General features: G+C 40.2%; 1 protein-coding gene across 11 annotated transcripts in view; it reads left to right on the plus strand.

Annotated features, from left to right (window-relative positions):
• Positions 1-23,050, plus strand: part of LOC145346825 (focal adhesion kinase 1) — a 572,567-nt gene that overhangs the window by 291,889 nt on the left and 257,628 nt on the right. For all 11 annotated transcript variants that reach the window (XM_080194620.1, XM_080194613.1, XM_080194612.1 and 8 more), the window contains 3 exons: positions 7,012-7,099; positions 17,741-17,820; positions 18,768-18,830. In XM_080194620.1, the coding sequence (XP_080050746.1) occupies positions 7,012-7,099; positions 17,741-17,820; positions 18,768-18,830 (231 nt within the window). The remainder of the gene's footprint in view (positions 1-7,011; positions 7,100-17,740; positions 17,821-18,767; positions 18,831-23,050) is intronic.

Genomic DNA, 23,050 nt, shown 5'->3' on the forward strand with positions numbered 1-23,050 from the left:
TTCCCGCCCTCTCCCCATAACCCTTAATCTCCTCTCTTATCAAAAGCCCATCAACCCGCGTCTTAAAAATATTTAGCGAGGTAGCCTCCACCACTTCAATGGGCAGAGAATTCCAGAGATTCACCACCCTTTGAGTGAAGAAGTTCCTCCTCAACTCCGTTCTAAACCGCCCCCCCTTTATCTTGAGGCTGTGCCCCCTAGTCCTATTATCCTTTCTGAGCGGGAAGAGTCTCTCCACAAAGTGATGCATTTTGGCAGGACTAATGTAGGGGGGAGCTATGCAATAAATGGCAGAACCATCAAAAGTATAGACGCACAGAGGGACCTGGGTGTGCAAATCCACAGATCCTCGAAGGTGGTGAAGAAGGCATATGGCATGCTTGCCTTTATAGGACGGGGTATGGAGTATAAGAATTGCCGTCTGTATAGAACGTTGGTTAGGCCACATTTGGAGTACTGCGTCCGGTTCTGGTCGCTGCACTACCAGAAGGACATAGAACATAGAACATTACAGCGCAGAACAGGCCCTTTGGCCCACAATGTTGCGCCGACCAATTAAGAAAAAAGCAATGATCCTCTAACCTAAACCAATCCCTTTCCATCCATAAACCTATCCACGGACCTCTTAAACGCCCCCAAACTAGGCGCATTTACAACTGCAGCAGGCAGGGCATTCCATTCCCCCACCACCCTCTGGGTAAAGAACCTACCTCTGACATCCGACTTATAACTACCACCCCTTAATTTAAAGCTATGTCCTCTCGTACTAGCTTTCTCCATCCGAGGAAAAAGGCTATCACTGTCCACCCTATCTAAACCTCTAATCATCTTGTATGTTTCAATAAGGTCTCCTCTTAGCTGCCTTCTTTCTAACGAAAACAACCTCAAATCCCTCAGTCTCTCCTCATAGGACCTTCCCTCCATACCAGGCAACATCCTGGTAAACCTCCTCTGCACCCTCTCCAATGCCTCCACATCCTTCCTATAATGTGGGGACCAGAACTGTACACAATACTCCAAGTGCGGCCGCACCAGAGTTTTGTACAGTTGCAACATGACGTTGCGGCTCCTAAATTCAATCCCCCTACCAATAAACGCCAAGACACCGTATGCCTTCCTAACAACCTTATCAACTTGATTTCCAATTTTCAGGGATCTATGCACATATACACCTAGATCCCTCTGTTCGTCAACACTATTCAGAGTCCTACCGTTAGCCCTGTACTCTACACATCTGTTATTCCTGCCAAAGTGAATTACCTCACACTTTTCCGCATTAAACTCCATCTGCCACCTCTCGGCCCAGCTCTGCAACTTGTCCAAGTCTCTCTGTAAACTATGATACCCCTCTTCACTATCTACCACTCCTCCGACTTTGGTGTCATCAGCAAATTTACTAATCCATCCTTCTATACCCTCATCCAGATCATTTATAAAAATTACAAACAGCAGTGGCCCCAAAACAGATCCCTGAGGCACACCACTTGTAACCGAACTCCATGACGAATACTTTCCATCAACCACCACCCTCTGTCTTCTATCAGCTAACCAATTCCTGATCCAATTTACTAAATCACCCTCAATCCCATACATCTGCATTTTCTGCAGAAACCTTCCATGGTGAACCTTATCAAATGCCTTACTAAAGTCCATATATACCACGTCAACTGCCTTACCCCCATCCACCTCTTTGGTCACTTTTTCAAAAAACTCAATAAGGTTAGTAAGGCACGACCTACCCTTCACAAAACCGTGCTGACTATCTCCAATCAATTCATTACTCTCTAAATAACTATAAATCCTATCCCTAATAATTTTTTCTAAAACTTTGCCCACAACAGAAGTAAGACTCACCGGTCTATAATTCCCGGGGAAGTCTCTGTTCCCCTTCTTAAACAATGAGACAACATTCGCTATCCTCCAGTCTTCTGGCACTATACCTGTGACCAACGACGACCTGAAGATCAGAGCCAGAGGCTCTGCAATCGCCTCCCTTGCCTCCCAGAGAATCCTAGGGTAAATCCTGTCCGGCCCAGGGGACTTATCTATTTTTAAACCCTCAAGAATATCTAGCACATCCTCCTTATCTACTGCAATACTATCCAGTTTACAACCCTGTAACCCAGTGTTCTCCATAACTACATTTACGTCTCCCTGCGTGAATAGCGAAGAGAAATATTTGTTCAATGCCTCTCCAATCTCTTCCGGTTCCACACAACTTCCCACTGCTGTCTCTGACTGGCCCTAATCTTGCCCTAACCAATCTTCTATTCTTCACATATCTAAAGAAAGCCTTAGGATTCTCCTTAATCCTATCAGCCAAAGTCTTCTCGTGTCCTCTTTTAGCTCTTCTTAACTCACTCTTCAACTCCCTCCTGGCTAATCTATAGCTTTCCAGTGCACTACCTGAGCCCTCAAGCCTCATCCTGACATAAGCCTCCTTTTTCCTTTTAACCAGCGAATCAACTTTTTTAGTGCACCACGGTTCCCTTGCTCGACCATTTCCTCCTTGCCTGACAGGGACATACTTATCAAGGACTCACAGTAGCTGTTCCTTGAATAAACTCCACATTTCGGATGTTCCCAGCCCCTGTAGTTTCCTAGTCCAACCTATGCTCCCTAATTCTCTCCTAATAGCCTCATAATTACCCTTACCCCAGCAATAACTACTGCCCCGAGGTTCATGCCTATCCCTTTCCATCACTAAGATGAACGTAACCGAATTGTGGTCACCATCACCAAAATGCTCACCAACTTCCAAGTCTAACACCTGGCCTGGCTCATTTCCCAGCACCAAATCCAATATAGCCTCACCTCTAGTTGGCCTATCTACATACTGAGTCAAAAAACCTTCCTGCATGCTTTGTGTAAAAACTGACCCCTCTAACGAGCTAGAGCTATAGCTATTCCAATCAATATTAGTAAAGTTAAAGTCTCCCATAACAATTACCCTATTACTTTCACTCCTGTCCAGGATCGTCTCTGCAATCCTTTCCTCTACCTCTCTGGAACTTTTAGGAGGTCTATAAAAGACTCCCAACAGGGTGACCTCTCCTATTTCTAATCTCAGCCCATACTACCTCAACAGACAAGTCCTCATCAAACTTCTTTTCTGTCACTGTGATACAGTCCTTGACTAATAATGCTACCCCTCCCCCCCTTCTACCTCCTTCTCTACTCCGACTGAAGCATTTGAACCCCGGAACCTGCAACAACCATTCCTGTCCCTGCCCTATCCATGTCTCTGAAATGGCCACAGCATCAAAGTTCCAGGTACTGATCCACGCTGCAAGTTCATCTACCTTATTGCGAATACTTCTCGCATTAAAGTATATGCATTTCAAACCATGCTCTACTCCACCCCCACGATGCCGCGCTTTGCAGTCCTCATCTATGACCCCCTCAATTTCATCCCTGCTACTCAGGATCCCACCCCCCCTCTGAATCAGTTTAAACCCCCCTGCATAACCTTTGCAAATTTTCCCCCCAGGATATTGGTTCCCCTCTGATTCAGGTGTAGACCATCACTCTTGTAGAGGTCCCACCTTCCCCAGAATGAGCCCCAATTGTTCAAGAACCTGAACCCCTCCCTCCTGCACCATCCCCTCAGCCACGAGTTCAAACTTTCCCTCTCTCTGTTCTTCTCTAAACTATCCCGTGGCACAGGCAAGAGTCCCGAGATAACCACTCTGTTTGATTTGGCCCTAAGTTTCCACCCCAACTCCATAAATTTCTGTTTAATATCCCCTTCCCTTATCCTCCCTATGTCATGTGTCCCCACATGAACTATGACTTGGGGCTGACTCCCCTCTCCCTTAAGAGTCATGGAGGCTTTGGAGAGAGTGCAGAGAAGGTTTACCAGGATGTTGTCTGGTATGGTGGGTCTTAGCAATGAGGAGAGATTGGGTAAACTGGGGTTGTTCTCCCTGGAAAGACAGAGAATGAGGGGAGACCTAATAGAGGTGTATAAAATTATGAGGGCTATGGATAGGGTGAACAGTGGGAAGCTTTTTTCCAGATCGGAGGTGACAAACACGAGGCTCAAGGTGAGGGGGGCGAGGTTTAACTCAGATATCAGAGGGACGTATTTTACATAGTGGGTGGTGGGGGCCTGGAATGCACTGCCAAGCAGGGTGGTGGAGGCGGACATGCTGGGATTGTTTAAGACTTATCTGGATAGTCACATGAGCAGACTGGGAATGGAGGGATACAGAAGAATGGTCTAGTTGGACCAATGAGCGGCGCAGGCTTAGAAGGCTGAAGGGCCTGTTTCCTGTGCTGTTTTGTTCTTTGTAACTCTTTACCACTATCTCAAGGGCAGTGGGAGGTGTGTAATAAATGCTTCTCTAACCAGCAATGTCCATATAAAGACATAGACTAACACTACATATAAAATTGTTAATTTGCTGGTTATACCTGATGACATGATTGCCACATCAGGCTGTACCTAAACTAGTTTTGGTACGTTTGCCTCTGAAGCATGAACTCGATGAGAAAATCCTCAGTTTTGTTTCATAATCTCACTTCTCCCAATCTTTGGAACCACATTCAATCGTACCTTCCAAGATCCCTGCTCTCTAATTCTGGCTTCTTGTGTATCCCTTATTTTAATTACTCTACCCTTGGTGGCTGCACTTTCAACTGCCTTGGCTCTAAGCTCTTATTTTCTCCCAAAATGTCACCTTTGCTTTACCCTCTTCTGCACTTGTCCTCTCACTCATCCTCTACTTTCTGTCTCTCCCTTTTCCACTTTACCCCCCTCTCCCCCATTGAATGTTTTTTAAAACGTACCTTTGACCGTCTATGCTAATATCTCTCTGTGTGGATCAAGTTTTGTTTGTTGCAACGCACCTCAAAATTTTTTTTCATTAATTTGCGGGGCGAGAAGATATGTTTCCCATTCCTCACTGCCCTCCATTTCAGAGAGCATCTGAGAGTCAGTCACATTGCTGTGGATTTGAAGTCGCATGTAGGCCAGACAAGGTATGGATGGAAGATTTCCCTCCCTAAAGGACATTAGTGAACTAGATGGGTTTTTACAACAATCAACAGTGGCTTCATGGTCATTATTAGACCTTTAATTCCATATTTATTTTACTAAATTTTTTTGATTTCAGTTTTAGTTTGCTGAAGGTGATCTATAAATTCAAGTTGTTGTTCCGTGCATGGGTTCAGACATTGTAATATCTGAGGCAACCAGATAATCTGTGAGAAAGGACCTAGGCTGTATTTTGGCAACTTAATCAAAACATATTGCATTTATTGAGATACAGAACACGAGTCAATTTTCTTCATAACTTCATCATTGCGAAACAATTGTCTCTTGATTTCAACCTGACTGCATACTTTATGTGATACATGACATACAGTGTGTCTATGAAAATTTCAAATTTACCAACAGGTGTTTGTCACATTGCAAGCACATTTGTTGCACATAATATTCTGATAGCATAGAATCAGCCTGGACAGCCATAGTACAGATATTCTCCTATACTGAAATACAGCAAGCAATAGAGGAAGACAGCTGCTTTCAGATCTCAAATCTAGTCTATTATACAGTGAATTTGATCCTTGTTTACAGTTTGGTTAACATTAGCATGCTTCAAGTCAAGTTGGAAGTGCTGTGAGGCAACCACCTTTAAGCTGTTTTTGTAATGGGCAAAGACAAAAGTCTATTGTGTGGCTCAAAGTTGTGAAAAAGGACATTTAACTTGTGTTGTGGACATATTGTGGAGTTAGTGAACAACTTCATCACCTGGGCAGCAAACTGTCATCAGGTGTGTGTAGTGAACGAGACAAACTGAGGAGAATCAGCTTCACAACTGCAGCAATGAAAGGACTACACAGGGTCTGGAGTTCAAAGGTGACAAACCCCATGGAAGCATGGATCTATTTGACCTTCCTTCCAGTTCTTTTACATGACTGTAAAGCATAGATGCTTTAAACCAGACAATGAAATTTGAAATTGAGGTCAGGAAGTGGCACAAATTTGCTTTTAATCCAAAGCAATTACTTAATCAGGTTATGTCAACTCAACATCAATCCAGTGGACTCTAATTCTCCTCCACTCTTTGGGGGCCATACCATCAGTAATTAAACATCCTGAACTATTTATTTATCCTCAAATGTCTTTGCCTGTCTACCATCCTTTAAGTCACTCCTTCAAACCTGCTTCTTTAGTGAAGCCTTTAATCACCCCATTTATTACTTCCTCCTTTGGTTAAGTGTCTGGTTTTTGCCTGATTCTTGCCTTATGAAGTTCTTTAGAATCTTTCAAAAACACTATACATATATATATGTATGTATAGATACCAGAGTTGAGGGGGTTGAGGGGGTATGAGGAGAGGCTGAATAAACTAGGCTTGTACTCGTTAGAGTTTAGAAGAATGAGGGGAGATCTCATTGAGACATATAAGATGATGAATGGGATGGATAGGATAGAGGTGGAGAGGCTCTTCCCGCTCAGAAAGGACAGTAGGACTAGAGGGCACAGCCTCAAGATAAAGGGGGGGGCGGTTTAGAACAGAGTTGAGGAGGAACTTCTTCACTCAAAGGGTGGTGAATCTCTGGAATTCTCTGCCCGTTGAAGTGGTGGAGGCTGCCTCGCTAAATATTTTTAAGACGCGGGTTGATAGGTTTTTGATAGGCAAGGGGATTAAGGGTTGTGGGGAGAGGGCGGGAATGTGGAACTGAGACACGACAGATCAGCCATGATCTTATTGAATGGCGGGGCAGGCTCGAGGGGCTAGATGGCCTACTCCTGCTCCTATTTCTTATGTTCTTATGTAGTATATACAGGTAGTAGTTGTTGCTATTGATGATAAATCATGTGTTTATCCTCAGTGTAACTAATCACGTACGTTTATAATAATAGACCATAAGACTTTCAATTGCTAATTCATTCTAACTCAAAAAAAGTGTTTAATTGGTTTGACAATATTTTCCTAAATGTGAATCAAAAAATATTCAGGTTTAAAATCAACAGCTAATTAATTATTTCTCGTCCCACAGGTATGAATTACGTATCAGATATCTACCTAAAGGTTTCCTGAATGAGTTCAATGAAGACAAGCCGTGTTTAAATTTCTTTTATCAACAGGTGAGTTGATGTCTGAAATATTCAGTCTATGTGAGTTGAGCATGTTTGAATAACCTGTTCGGATCTCAGTGAATTCACAGGTAGAAAATAATCTGCATTTATGTTCAAATTGGTATCTTTTCCAAATACAGTTGTGATAAATGTAGTTGGTTGCTATGTGTGGGCTTTAAAAAATTTTCCTGGTAACTACTCTAGTTCTGGAAACTAGAGATCTCCCCCTTAGTCTTATCAGCCTCCTGAAGATACAAGTGTTTAGCTTTTTAAATGATTGTCTGAAATTTTGACTGAAAACATTCTTCATTTTGTTTGCAAAGGAATAAATAAATGAGAATAAAAGACCACTAAAAATTTCAATCTAACAGAGCTATACTAAATCTGACCTCAGCTTTTCTGCAGAGTGGGGTGGGGTGATTGTGGGGGAAAAAAAATCTTGCATTTGTATAGCACTTTTCATAATCACCAGGCATCTCTTAAATGCATTGCAGCCAATTAAGTACTTGTGAAGTGGAGATACTGCTGTAATGCAGGAAATGTGGCAGCGAATTTGAACAAAGCAAACTCCCACAAACAACAATGTGATTACGATCAGATAATTTGCTTCTGTGATGTTGATAGAGGGATCAGATACCAGGGATAACTCCTCTGGCCTTTTTGCAAAGAGTATCATGGAATCTTTCACATCCACCAGTATAGACAGAAGATTTAAAGGTTCGCCCAAATGACAGTACCTTTAGTAGGATACAGAGTGTCGCATTGGAGTGTTAGCCTTGATCGTTGTACTCAGGTCTTGGAATGGGATTTAATGTGGAACCTTGTGAGTCAGAGCCGAGAATGCTACCACCTGAGCCATAGGGCAGTAATGATGGATTGAGTAAAAAAAACTTCGTAAAATGAATTTCAGGGTAAGTATATATGAGGAGGAACTTCTTCACTCAAAGGGTGGTGAATCTCTGGAATTCTCTGCCCGTTGAAGTGGTGGAGGCTGCCTCGCTAAATATTTTTAAGACGCGGGTTGATGGGTTTTTGATAAGCGAGGGGATTAAGGGTTATGGGGAGAGGGTGGGAATGTGGAACTGAGCCAAGACAGATCAGCCATGATCTTATTGAATGGCGGGGCAGGCTCGAAGGGCTAGATGGCCTACTCCTGCTCCTATTTCTTATGTTCTTATGTTTATGTTCTTATTCAACTGGCAAATCACCACCTAGCCTATTATATGACTTGAGTCTAACAGCATCATTAAACTAGAAAGTATTCACGTATCCTTTCATGGAAATGTGACGAAAAACATTTAGCAAGTCAAAGAAAATAAGATTAGGAATCGTGCCCAAACACCTTGACAAGGGATGATGCTCTAAAGAGGGGGAATTAAGGAAATTTTGCATTGTGGGATGTAACTGGCAGAAAGCAGGGCCCAGTGTATAGTACAGGGAGAAAGAAATGCACAATGCATTGATACGAAGATTAAGCATATTTAGGGTGGGGCTGAGGGCAATTCTTTGGATTGGAGGAGATAGGTGGCAGGATAATCTGATGGATTAATAAACAAACATCAGAATTGTTAATTTTTAGCCCTGAAGCTACTGGGATCTCAAGACAATGGTTACTGAATGTACATATTACAGAGGAGGAGGTGCTGGAAGTCTTAAATTGAGTCAGGATAGATAAATCTCTGGGACCTGATGACGTATATCCCAGGATGTTGTGGGAGGCTAGGGAGGAAATTGCAGGTTCCTTAGCCGAGATATTTGAATCATCAATAGTCACGGGTGAGGTGCCTGAAGATTGGAGAGTGGCAAACATTGTGCTTTTGTTTAAAAAGGGCTGCGGGGAAAAGCCTGGGAACTATAGGCCAGTGAGCCTCACACCTGTGGTGGGTAAATTGTTGGAAGGTATTTTGAGAGACAGGATCTACAGGCAGTTGGAGATGCAAGGACTGATTAGGGACAGTCAGCATGGCTTTGTGAGTGGAAAATCATGTCTCACAAATTTGATTCAGTTTTTTGAAGGGGTAACCAAGAAGGTGGATGAGAGCAGTGCAGTTGATATTGTCTACGTGGACTTTAGCAAGGCCTTTAACAAGGTACTGCATGGTAAGTTGTTGCATAAAGTTAAATCTTACGGGATCCGTGGTGAGGTATCTAAATGGATACAAAATTGGCTTCTTGACAGAATGTGGATATGCCGGCGTTGGACTGGGGTAAACTATCAAATAGATCGGTTGGACTTAAACCTGGCATTGTCAGACTTTTTACTGTTCTTGATAGAAGCCAGAGGGTGATTGTAGAGAGTTGTTTTTCAAACTGGAGGCCTGTGTCCGGCAATGTACCTCCAGGATCAATGCTGGGCCCACTGTTATTTGTCATTTATATTAATGATTTGAATGAGAATATAGAGGGCATGGTTAGTAAGGTTGCAGATGACACCAAGATTGGTGGCATAGTGGACAGTGAAGAAAATTATCTCCAATTGCAACGGGATCTTGATCAATTGGGCCAGTGGGCTCACGAATGGTAGATGGAGTTTAATTTAGATAAATGCGAGGTGATGCATTTTGGTAGACTGAACCAGGGCAGGACATACTCAGTTAATGGTAGGGCGTTGAGGAGAGTTACAGAACAAAGAGATCCAGGGGTACATGTTCATAGCTCCTTGTAAGTGGAGTCACAGGTGGATAGAGTGGTGAAGAAGGCATTCGGTGTGCTTGGGTTCATTAATCAGAACATTGAATACAGGAGTTGGGACGTCTTGTTGAAGTTGTACAAGACATTGGTAAGGCCACAGTTGGAATACTGTGTGCAATTCTGGTCGTCCTATTATAGAAAGGATATTATTAAACTAGGAAGAGTGCCGAAAAGATTTACTAGGATGCTACCAGGATTTGATGGATTGAGTTGTAAGGAGAGGCTGAATAGACTGGGATTTTTTTCTCTGGAGCGTAGGAGGCTGAGGGGTGATCTTATAGAGGTCTATAAAATGATGAGGGGCATAGTCAAGATAGATAGTCAATATCTTTTCCCAAAGGTAGGGGAGTCTAAAACTAGAGGGCTTAGGTTTAAGGTGAGAGGGGAGAGATGTAAAAGTGTCCAGAGGCGCAGTTTTTTCATGCAGAAGCTGGTGAGTGTCTGGAACAAGCTGCCAGAGGTAGTAGTAGAGGCAGGTACAATTTTGTCTTTTAAAAAGCATTTAGATAGTTACATGGGTACAATGGGTATAGAGGGATATGGACCAAACCAGGCAATTGGGATTAGCTTAGGGGTTTAAACAAAAGGGCGGCATGGACAAGTTGGGTGGAAGGGCCTGTTTCCATGCTGTAAACCTCTATAACCTGAATGTGAATTGGGGTTAAATAGCTGAGTTGAGCACAAATTGGCTAAGGAAAGAAAGCAAAAAGGGGAGGACTGAAGCATAGTTCATTGCAGAAGGATAGTTCATTGCAGTGTTAATGTAAGCCTTACTTGTGACTAATAAATAAACTTTAGTTTTCCAGTTTGGAGGATGGTCAAAAACAGAAGATTTTAGAGGTGATGTGATAGAGACCTTTAAAATTAGGAATGGGTTGTTTTTAAGTTTAAGTTTATTTATTAGTGTCAGCAGTAGGCTTACATTCACACTATAATGAAGTTACTGTGAAAATCCCCTAGTCGCCACACTCCGGCGCCTGTTCAGATACACTGACAGAGAATTTAGCATGGTCAGTGCACCTAACGAGCATGTCCTTTGGACTGTGGGAGGAAACCGGAGGAAATCCATGCAGACAAAGGGAAAACATGCAGACTCTGCACTGGCAGTGACCCAAGCTGGGATTTGAATCCGGGTCCCTGGCACTGTGAGGCAGCAATGGTAACCACTGTGCCATCATGCTGCCCAAATTGGGCATGGGAAATGTGGAGAAAATATGAGGGAGTCCAAAATTGGGGACCATGAATACAAAGTAGTTACTGAGAAATGCACTGAACAAAGATGGGAAAATTCCTTTTGTTATGGACAGGAGGAAAGTTTTTAACAGCATGAATTTCTTATCTCCTCACCCGTCCATAAGCACAAAGGTATTTTGATTTGCTTCCATCTTGATAAGTGGTAGCTCATTTCTCAATCCCTCTGCTTTGGTGCGATCCAGTTGCTATTCCCAACCCCATGGCAAACATTGAAGCAGAATAAACTCAAATGTTTGGTTCATTTTCACATGCTCAATGTGGGAGGAGAGTTTCAGCGTTGCCTTTTCTGTGTGTATACAGTAAAAGATAGCAAAAAGAGAGATTTACCATGCAGAGACAACAGAAAAAAATCAATGTTGTTTTACCTGAGCTCCAGAATCAAAGCCCAATGAGGCATTCCTTCACAAAGGTCAGTGAGCTGAAAACATGCTGAAACAAGAACAGTTGTGACTTTTGACACTAATAAGGAAACTTAAAATTCAAAATTGTGCAGGTCAAGATGGATTAGCTATGGTAGATGCACGGGGGTTAGGATAGAGGGGAGGACCTGGATTAGAAACTCTTTTGGGGAGTCGATTCATACTCGATGGGCTGAATTGCCTCCATTCTGCACTGTTGGGATTCTATGGATAATAAATTTTTCCACTGGTGTTGACTTCACACAATGAATAAGCATTCAGGGATAAATTAGTCCTGCAGGTGATGGTGCAGAATTTAAAACTGGATTACTGTTTCTGCAATTATTTCACAGTTGACATTGCGTTGGTATCTAGAAAGCAAAAGAAAGATTAATATTTACCTAATACCTGTAGCGGCCTCAGGAAGTTTCAAGGTGTTTTACAGCCGGTGAATTATCTTTGAGGTTTGGTCACTGTTGTAAGGTACGAGGCAGCCAAATCTACATGCAGAAATTGGATCATTTTTGAATTCATTGTGCTTATGTGTTTGTAGTAGCCATTTTATGCATAACTTAATTTTTCTATTCTTCTATTTAGTGATCTTGTTCCTGCTTTCCGAACGTTCCAATTTATCCAATCTGTCACACGTAGTTACAATGCCTAGTGTATCAGATAAAAGTTTTCTACCTGAAGCCATGTAATATTCTGAGAGACGTAAAAAGGCCTGATTTTCAAACTAAGTCCAATTCAATCAAGAAAATTTTCCTCCATGTCTTCTAGGCATTTGAAATTAATCTAGTCCCTTAATGTTTTTATGAACTCCAATCACATTACAATTGAATTAATGCTTTTCCAAATTGTATAGACTCTTTTCAGCCTATCTGATAACGAGACATTAATCTGTAGTACTTTGCTGTACTCTTTCAAGAACCTCAGTATCTTTGATACTGACTTTACGAATGCATCTTATTAAATTTACATGGAGGTTTCTTTTAACTGACAGCTTAGCTTTATTAAAGAGCTAGTTATTCTAGTCTGTTTGCAAAGTAAATTTGACTATCACTCTCATCCTGTTACTTTTGCAACAAATCGCCAGGTTAAAACCAACATCAAGGCGTTTAGTCAGACTTTAGAAATTCAATTGAAAGGTTTTTGAGTGGCAACGAGAGGGAACTAAGTTGCCTCATGCTTTGGATGAAGGTATCAATTTTGGGTGGCAGTTCACAAATGCATTGTATTCACACAATTGTGTTTGACATTGTTGATATTTATCTCCAGTTACTTATTATTCCATTGTTTTATAAACAATTACTTTTTGTACAAGAATCATTTTCTTGACAGTTAACAGACTTGCATCCGATGTATGGGTGGCAAGGTGGTACAGTGGTTAGCTCTGCTGCTTCACAGTGTCAGGGTCCTGGGTTTGACTCCTGGCTTGAGTCACTGTCTGTGCAGAGCCTGCACATTCTCCCCTTGCCTGCGTGGGTTTCCTCCAGCTGCTCCGGTTTCCTCCCAAAGTCTGAAAGACATGTTGGTTAGGTGCAATGGCCATGCTAAATTCTCCCTCAGTGTACCCGAACAGGCACTGGAGTGTGGCGACTAGGAGATTTTCACAGTAACTTCATTGCAGTGTTATGTATAGGGCATTGGTGAGGCCGCAGCTGGAGTACTGTGTGCAGTTTTGGGCGCCGCACCTGCGCAAGGATATTTTGGCCCTGGAGGGAGTGCAGAGGAGGTTTACTAGGCTGATACCGGAGTTGAGGGGATTGAGCTATGAGGAGAGGCTGAATAAACTAGGCTTGTACTCGTTAGAGTTTAGAAGAATGAGGGGAGATCTCATTGAGACGTATAAGATGATGAATGGGATGGATAGGATAGAGGTGGAGAGACTCTTCCCGCTCAAAAAAGACAGTAGGACTAGGGGGCACAGCCTCAAGATAAAGGGGAGGCGGTTTAGAACGGAGTTGAGGAGGAACTTCTTCACTCAAAGGGTGGTGAATCTCTGGAATTCTCTGCCCGTTGAAGTGGTGGAGGCTGCCTCGCTAAATATTTTTAAGAAGCGGGTTGATGGGTTCTTGATAAGAGAGGGGATTAAGGGTTATGGGGAGAGGGCGGGAAAGTGGAACTGAGCCACAACAGATCAGCCATGATCTTATTGAATGGCGGGGCAGGCTCGAAGGGCTGGATGGCCTACTCCTGCTCCTATTTCTTATGTTCTTTCTTATGTTCTTATGTAAGCCTTGTGACATGAATAAATATACTTTGACACCTTATTTAAAGTTTTAAGTGTCTCCAATGCCACTTCAACTAATTTTACAACTCAAAAATAGCAACTATAATTAGCCAATTCAATTCATACAAAGGGACAAGATCTGAGAGTATCTGTAGTTCACAAATGTTTTGCAATTTGTGTTGCAGTAGACAGTTTTACCTTAGTTATAAGTAGTAAAACGACATGTAATCATTGATGTTGATGAGGACATCACTCTCTGTGTAATTGTCATTCAAAAAATTTTGGTCACTATTTTTACAATCAACTTCAATAATTTAAGGAAATACACATTTTTCAATACCTATTTGCATATTCATAAATTCTGAGGTGTTAAAAACATCTCTTGTGTCAAGCCCACTTATGTTTGAAAACTAGTTTTCGTCCAAATTGTTTCCTGGTGAATGGAACTGTAGTGTAGTCTCGGTTAGTTTGCATCTCAAATTGTTTGCATCTTTGTTTTTGCTGGCTGCCTGATTTAGTTCAGGTTTTCCACCAGTTAATTTCACTTGATTGTCAGTAATTTATTTTCAGTTTAATCTGCTTTTATTTTCAATTGAATAGGGCACAGGTGACTTTCTATTTTATGTTTGGGTGATTTGGTGGAATACATGTTCATATTAAGCTACAGAAAGAGAAGTTAGAGATAAATCGAGGCTGAACTTGGATTTGGAGGATTGCAATGCCTGATATTTGCAACTTCTAGACAGGCTTGTTGCTGTAAATGGCATTTATAGAATCAGTCTATGTGAAAACTGGAGTTTTCATCTTCGATATTCATCTCTTAACATAATTTGGACCATGATCAGACACCTAACTTCTTTCCAACAGGTAGCTGTTAGACATTTTTGTGATAGAGAATGGAATTTCAAGAAAAAAAATTCACTAAATCAACCTCATCCTTATATTGCTAGATGCTGAGAGTGTATTGGATGAGGTTGTCGATTAGCTGAAATATGTAATATGCCTTATAAAAGTTATACTGTCATGTTGTTCAATACCCTTAAAGATTTGACACAAAGTGCAATTTGTTGGTTTCTTGCTGGATAATATTCTGCAGGCCCAAGGGATCCAAAGGCTGCCACACATTCTGAAAGTGGTTCTTCACTGCATCTCTCGGGAATAAGAATTTATCAAATTATATTTGTGGCAACTTGAATACTGACTTACCTGGGATGATTTAATAACCCTAACTTTATATTTATGCCTTATCCACATAGACTATTTGACTAACTGGTTATGCATAATTGTTGATCTGCACTGTGTAATAAATTAAGATCCTGCCATATTGGGGACCATCATTGAATATTAATGGAAAAAGAAGAATTAACATGAATTCATAGAGCATATATTTTGCTATCTCAAAGTCCTTCAGAGTAATAAAGTACTCCAGAAATGCAATCATTGTTGTAAAGTAGGTTAGGTGGAAGTACAAAACGAGTTTAAGTTGTTAAATGCATAAAAAAGTTCTTAGGAAGCTCCAGCTAACCTAAGTACCATTGGCAAACACACACTATCATGTCTAAATTTTTGACTGGTTATTCCTAGAGTCTTCAAGGCAATTGCCTTTATCACTGCAGTCATCATGTGAAAAGAATTACCACTGAACAGTCCCAATGCAGTTTTATGCAGGTTCCCATGCACAAATCTCAGTTACTTGGTCTTTAACTCTGGGCTTCTAATCTCATGAAGAAAATACATAAAATCCCCTAGTCATGGATAAAATATAATTTCTTGGAACATTTATATAAGAATAGAACTCTTTTTACCTTCAGCCTCCTCACGTTGATTCCAAACTGTACAGGCAAGGAACGTTCAAAGTTCAATCAGTGCTGTCAGTGTTGAGTCAACTTTCTCAGCTGGAATAATGATACTTAAAACTGTTTCTTTGCCCTTTGATTGGAATGGGATAGGAAATCAATTGGAAACAGTTCATTGTTTAAGTCAAAAGCTAAACATAAAATTGGTCTAATCAATAAAGCTTTGGATTTAGTCAGAAAAACAGTTGAAATAAACCAGTGCTTCCAGGTGCTTGCGTGAAGCATAATGTAAAAATGGACTTGACACTTCAGATTATCTGCATCTTCAGCATCTCTTACTCCATAAAACCTTAATTCAAACAATGGCATATGAACTCTATCCTCGTGATTCTTATTGATCACAGTGATTCTGCAATAGTTTCTGCACTCAGAGAAATTGAAGTTTGTATCCTGCAAAAGGTGCAGTTAACCAGAATGAATAGTTTAATTGGGTTCATTTCCAATTTTTGAATTTGCTTTTAAAATGTGAAGATTCTCATGCAATTGTGCCAAATTGTGCTTGTGCAAACTTAACCTAGAATGTAAGACTGCATTTGGGAAGAGGCATGTTCCCTGGCAAGTAACCAAACATTTAAAACTTTACTGATGGACTACTTATTTCAATCTGCAAAACCTTTCCAGTTTTTTTATTTTCACTTATCCAACTTCATAGAAGTTACCATCTATAACTTCTGTAATCCTTGTCAGTCTTCCCAGCTGCTCTCAACCACCAACTCCTGCGCTTTCATCTTCTGTGTCCTCATCAGTCAACGTTAGTGCAAAGTTCCTCATTTCATTGACTTTAAAATCTTGTAATAATTCTGATGTCCATCCATTAGTGCGTCTTAGTTCCAACCTCATGCCCAACTCTAGCCTTCCATTTCTAAGCTGTCATTGAGATCATTTCCAATGCTCCATGCATTGCTGAAATTTATTATATTATTGGTGGAGTAATTAGGACCCAATATTGGACTAGAGGGCAGTACACTGAGAAATGTGAGGCTTATCAGCCTTCAGGTGTGAGCAAGTGTAACCTACCCTGGATTTCAAACCAAGAGGCGACTTGAATCTTGATTAGTTTCTAGACACAAGGAACTGACCTTTATTGACGGGGGTAGGAGGCCTCGGCAAACCGCTAAAAAGAGGTGCTGGATGTTTCTGGCTGAATAGAGCTAGCAGGATCTGCAGATGTGCCCTTAAGACTATATTAATTTATGTCCTTGCATCAGCAGGGGTACTTGAAGATGCAGTCACATCGGGCAATTTTAGGCTCTGAGCTCACAAATGATGGTGTACAACATAACCCACAAACCTTAAATGAAACTGATTTTAATAGTTTTATTGATTATTGAAAATCGTTCTGGGGGAATATGTTAAAGTGAATTGAAAATGTGTCAAACTTGTATTACTTCAGGAAACAAACTTCGGGAAGCTCCCGACGGTGATTTCTATGGTGTTGGATAAGTGACAATAAAAAAAAACTCGAAAGGTTCTGCAGGTTGAAATAAGCAGTCCATCAGCAGTGTTTTAGATGTTTGGTTACAAGCCATCAGTTACATGCATCTTCCCAAATTCAGGTTGCATAGTGGTTAGCATAGTTGCCTCACAGCTCCAGGTACCTGGGTTCGATTCCCGGCTTGGGTCACTGTCTGAGTGGAGTTTGCACGTTCTCCCTGTCTCTGCAAGGCTTTCCTCTGGGTGCTCTGGTTTACTCCCTCGGTCCAAAGATGTGTGACTTAGGTTGATTGGCCGTGCTAAGTTGGTCGTGCTTGCCCCTTAGTGTTCTGGGATGCGTAGGTTAGAGAGATTAGCAGGGTAAACATGAGGGGTCACGGAGATAAGGCCTGGGTGGGATTGTTGTCAGTGCAGACTCGATAGGCTGAATGCTTGTCTTCTGCGTTGTGGGGTTGCTATGGTTCTATGGAAAGAACCAATTAATGACTACTTTGCTAGTTAAATCTACTCTTGTTCCTTAGAAGATGTATGGCTTTTTTGAGAATTTCATGTCATATGGAAATTTGAGAATAATTCTTTGCCTTTTGAAATTGACAGTACATGTAATCCCACTTACACAATGTGTTGTTATGATTCATGCCTGAATATATCTAAGTTTTTAGCTTCAGATCTTGGGATATGCTGAATAGTTACACCATTAGATGTCATATTAATCTGCAGAGCAAATCAGAAACAAAGCTGGAGCTCAAATATTTACTCTTAGTGCATATATTTTCATGTTTAGGTTAAGAATGATTATATGATGGATATAGCAGATCAAGTAGACCAGGATATTGCACTGAAGCTGGGATGCCTTGAGATCAGGTAAGCCCATCTTGACAATCTTGCCAATGTTAATACGCTCAACAGATTTTCTAACTGGTAGATTCAGGTATATTACTTAATTATGTACTTCAAAAATGTTTATTTAAATATAATGAAATAAACTAAAGTCCAGTTGAAATGTGATCCAATTAAAAGTAAATGTTTTGTCCCTCAATTGCAGGTCTGGATTAGAAATAGTAAATTATTAAAAAAGGGTCATTCCAGCCTTTGCTGATTTGGCTATAAGAATTTGCACAGCTGGGACATGTGAATTTGTAGCTATTTTTCATAAGAAGAAGTAGGAGCTGGAGTACGCCATTCATTTACCCCCTTGAGCCTGCTTTGCCATTCAGTAAGATCACAGCTGATCTGATAGTGGCCCTGACCCCACGTTTCTGTCTGCACCTCATAACCTTGACCTCTTTGTATGCTTCGCTCTCAGCCAGAATAGTCATTTTAAAGCTATTACTGCCATTATTGTTGTTAAATTATTGCTACAGCCATTCTTTCTCTGTTCATATAGATTTCAAAAAAAGCCCTTCAACACGACAGTTTAATTTATTTGTCGCAAGTCCCTGAATCTTTTCAGAACAGATTAGCCAAAATCCAGAATATTATTCTCTGTGCTAAACAGGAGTAGACCATTCAGACTCTTGATCCTTTTAAAACATTCCATTAGACCATGGCTTATCTGTACCTCCACTCCACTTACTGGTCTTTGATTTGCATCCCCTGATACCCTTCGCGCATAAAAACCTGTTTTTTCTTTTATCACTGTTCGTTCTGTCTGTATTTGCACAATACAATTGATGTAAATTATTTTCTTGTGAAGCTCAGATTTTTATATGGTTATAATGATTTTCTCAGTAGAATAGGGATTAACAGTTTAATTAATATGTCACTTTTTCAAGGTAGTTTGATTTAACAATTTATTCCTTTTTTTGTAGGAGATTCTATAGGGAAATGCGGGGAAATGCCTTGGAAAAGAAATCAAATTATGAATTGTTGGAGTGAGTAGCTTTTATATATTTCTGTACTAAGGGCTTATATGTTGCATTTTAATCTGTAAGTATTTATTTCAATGTGTAAGTAGCTGATTTGTGATTTGCCTTAAAATATTTCAAAAAGGATAAAAGCTATAATTTGGATTTGTTATTTTTTATTCTGAAATCTCATTTGAGAAAACTGGATGTAAATAAATATGATTTCTGTCTGTCTAAAAAATACTCAGTTTAGTTTGTAGGTGTAAATGTTAGACCAATTATTGCAAAATATTCACCTTTAGATTTTAAGACCCAGCATTTACAAAACTTGATTGGGAAAAAGTACTTTTGTGCAGTTTCAAAAATATGGCAATTTATTACACTGTACTTTGTAGTATTTACAGTACAGAGGCAGGTCATATAACCCAGCAGGCCTATGATGGTATCTGTACATCACACATGCTTCCTCCCACCCTTTCTTTCATCCAGTTCCATCAATATATCCTTCTATTATGTTCTGTTTCATATTTATCCAGCTGCTACTTAAGCATATATGATTTGTCTCGTCTGCTGCTGGTGATGGTGAGTTCCACATTTCAGCCATTCTCTGGATAAAGTTTTTCCTGACTTGCCTCCTGGATTTATTGATGGCCATCTTTATTAGTGGCCCCTAATTTTGGTGGTATCTCCAGAAGTGGAAATAACTTCTCTACATCCACCCTACTAAGCCTTTCTTCATTTCAATCACTTCAATCAGGAATCTTGTCAAGAGACAAGGACCCTAGCCTTCATTTTTTTTTTGATGAATACAACTTCTAAATTCTGGTATAGTTCTAAATCTGCAGCCTTACTTGTGCTTCTACAATTTTACATATATAGAAAAAAGGAATTGATCTGAGTAGTGTAACCAAAGTTCTTCACAAATTTAATGCCACTTCTCTGTTTATCAATTATATCCTTCTAGGAATGAACCCCAGTGCCATGTATTTTCTGGCCATCCTGCTTCTAAGTCCTATGTTCCTATGTGCTAACCTGCTTCACTGCTTTTACTTCATTGTGGCACTGTATTTGCACTCTCAAATTCCTCTGCTGTTTTGTCCCATTTAGGCCTTATTTTCCACCAAATATGCCAAGTCTCACTTATCCATATACGTCTGAACTTGACTATTTCAAAGCACTTCTCGCTTGCCTCTCACATTCTTCTGCAAACATGGGGCTATCTAAAGATCTGCTGCCCATATTTTCACTCTCACCAGTCTCAATTACCCCTGTGCTTGCTGACCTACATTGTCTCCTGGTTAATTAGTGCTTTGATTTTTACAATCCTGTTTCGCAAACTGTGTATAGCCTCAGCCCTCCTTATCTCTGTAATCTCCTCCATTTTTCACCCACTGCAATATCTGCATCCTCTAATTCTGACCTCTTGAGCAAACCTGTTTTAATCTCACATTCTCACTCACTCTCTCACACACACACACACACACACACACACACAAACCCCTACCCCGGCAACATGCTTTCATTTTCCTTGGCTCTGAGCTATGTAATTCTTCCCCTAAAGCTTTCTGCCTTGCTTTCTTCTGTTAAGACTCTCCTTAATGCATACCTTTTAGATCAAGTTTTTGGTCATAGGCTGTAATATCCCCTGCTTTGCGGTGGTCTTGTGATGTGTTTTGGGATGTTCTGTTTCATGAATGACCCTATATGAATATAGATTTTTGCAATCCTATTGAAGATCATTTGCCAATTACTCAATCCAAGTCCACAGCAATATATGCAATTTGGGATAGAGGATACACCTGTGAACGTATATTTCCTGTTCAGATATAAGCAGTCAATTACACAGTAGAGATTTGGCTGCATTTGAACAGGAAGCTTGCCCAAATGCTTTGTGAATCTGAGATGCACCAGAAAAAGCAAATTTTGGCACATTTAAAATGTAAGAGTCTGGAATAATCTGACATTGAAGTTTTAATCTGTGGCTGCAATATCCTTACCACTTCGCATCTTTTATTGTCATTCACGTTGCTTTCTAAAGCAAATAGTCCTCACTTATATGTAGATGTACTAATACGTGTTCCCACATTGCTGTGTTTGTCTCCCTTCCCTGCCACCCTAGGTCTTCAATCTTTAATTATCTTGGTGTGTATGTTTGTTCTCTTTTGAGTTAACACAGATACAGTGGAGATGCAATTGTGTTAGAAAGAACATTGCTTAGTAATTACAATCAAATCATCTATGACGTTTGTGATCAGTGGGCAATAAATGCTTTAGGATATTGAGACATTGTCTTGCATTACAGTCAGATCATACATCTGCATAAAACTGCAATGGTAATATTATTGAAAAAATAGGTTTATTAATTGAAAAATACTCCCATTCCACCTTGTTGAATTACCAGACAATGCAATAACTCTTTTCTGTTCATAAAATTTGAGAATTACTTCAGGTCTTTATGAAGAGATTTTGAATAATTTTTATTTCTGGATGACTAGATATTTTCAACAATGCAATAACTGTCATATATAGTTTTTGTTGTCTGTACCAAATTAAATTTATTCTTTTCATTAATAGAAAGACCTGCACTGATGTATGAATTTTATTCACCAGATGGTCAATGCGATACCTTATGCCTTCCCCAGAGCAGCTTTTAGGAACTAAATGATCAGCAGCAGGAGGATATTCACTAATTAATAATGGTCAAGTTGGTCAATTAGAAGGCAGATCAGATTACCATCCATTCTATACGCTTGCTAATTAGAATCTCCACAGTCCCTCAGGGTGATATGGATAACACATTCAGTACGGAGTCCTGTTGTACTTAATAGAATTGAACAGACAAGCTGCCTCAGAGTAAACTTAATGATTTTACAAATATTGACTAAGTGGTGGACAAACTGGGATTTTTGTTACATGTTGAAAGTGCAATTTTTTGTTAGTGCCAGCTATTTTTAAAAATTTCTTGCCCATCCTTTGTCTCTGGGATATTTATAACAAAACTAAAATGGAGCTGGCTTAATCCTGTTGATTCCCTCAGTCTGCATTCTCTGGATCAGACACAATGACAGGCAAAGAAATGCATACGATCATGTTTTTTTCCATGAAGTGTAGGTGAAATGCAAACCTCTAGTTCGTGTACATTGTGTGCCAAATCAACAATTCCAAATCTCAGCCCTGAAAGGTTATCTGGATGACTGATCTTGCTTTAAAGCCTGACTGGCTGAGTATTTCAAGCTTTTCAGTTCTTATTAATGAAAGTATAGATTTTTCTTTTGTTTCTCAAAGGTGTAACATTGTAATAAGTGTCATAGACGCTGTGACCTCTTTTTGAAAAGGGCCAAGCCAATATGGCTATGTGTAAATAAATAATGCTTTTGTTCCTTTTGATATTTTAATTTCCTGAAACCTTGTTTCAAAGATATGCACATTTATTAGTCTTGGAATCTTTGTGTCTCTGTTGGTAACTTGATCTTCAGTAAACCTAAAGTGCAGTGCAGTTGCATATGCAAAACTTCTCCAGCTTACTTATGACTCCCAGTTTCTTTCATGGTGTCTTGCATTGCAATCTCAATTCTTCCCTTTGGTTTGTGAGGATTCTTCATATGGCTGAGCTGATCCTATCCACTCCCAATTTCAACTTGAGGTTCAAAGATTATTTTCCAAGCTAAATAAAGATGTATATAATACATCTACTGTATTTTTTTAATCATTAAGTGTTCTGGAACATTGTCTTCTTGAAATCCATTAACTGTATGATATTGTGATGTAAATAAAGACATGCTAGTACTTCTTTATGGTGCCTTTATTGCCGAATGAAATGTTGCAGCTGGTGAAAAGGTTGAGTGTTCTGAGTTGGAGTTTCAAGGATGTATGCAGTCAGACAAATTATTTCCGACATAACGTTTTTCTAGTCTAATTCAGCAAGGCTTTTTAAGAAATAATGCTATGTATTTTGAACTTCCTAAGTGTTTGCATAATTGTGACTGGGTTCACCCTGGGTCTGATTGCTGTAATTCGTACCAGTTTGATCTGGAACATTGCCAGTTGCCTTTTTTTGTTAGGCACACTTTCACACTACATCAGCAGATGGTTCTGAAATCTGCTTTGTGGCTTGTAGATAAATGTTCTGCCTTAAGCTGACCCACTGTTCCTCGGATGTCAGATGTCAAAGCTTACTTTCGTTTTAAGTGGATCGGTCCCTGTGGCTGTTGAAATTGCATATGTTCTAGCATTTGGTGAATATCATG

Source organism: Carcharhinus amblyrhynchos, chromosome 8 (genome assembly GCF_965287045.1).
Source record: "Carcharhinus amblyrhynchos chromosome 8, sCarAmb.v2.hapA, whole genome shotgun sequence".
Classification (NCBI taxonomy): domain Eukaryota; kingdom Metazoa; phylum Chordata; class Chondrichthyes; order Carcharhiniformes; family Carcharhinidae; genus Carcharhinus; species Carcharhinus amblyrhynchos.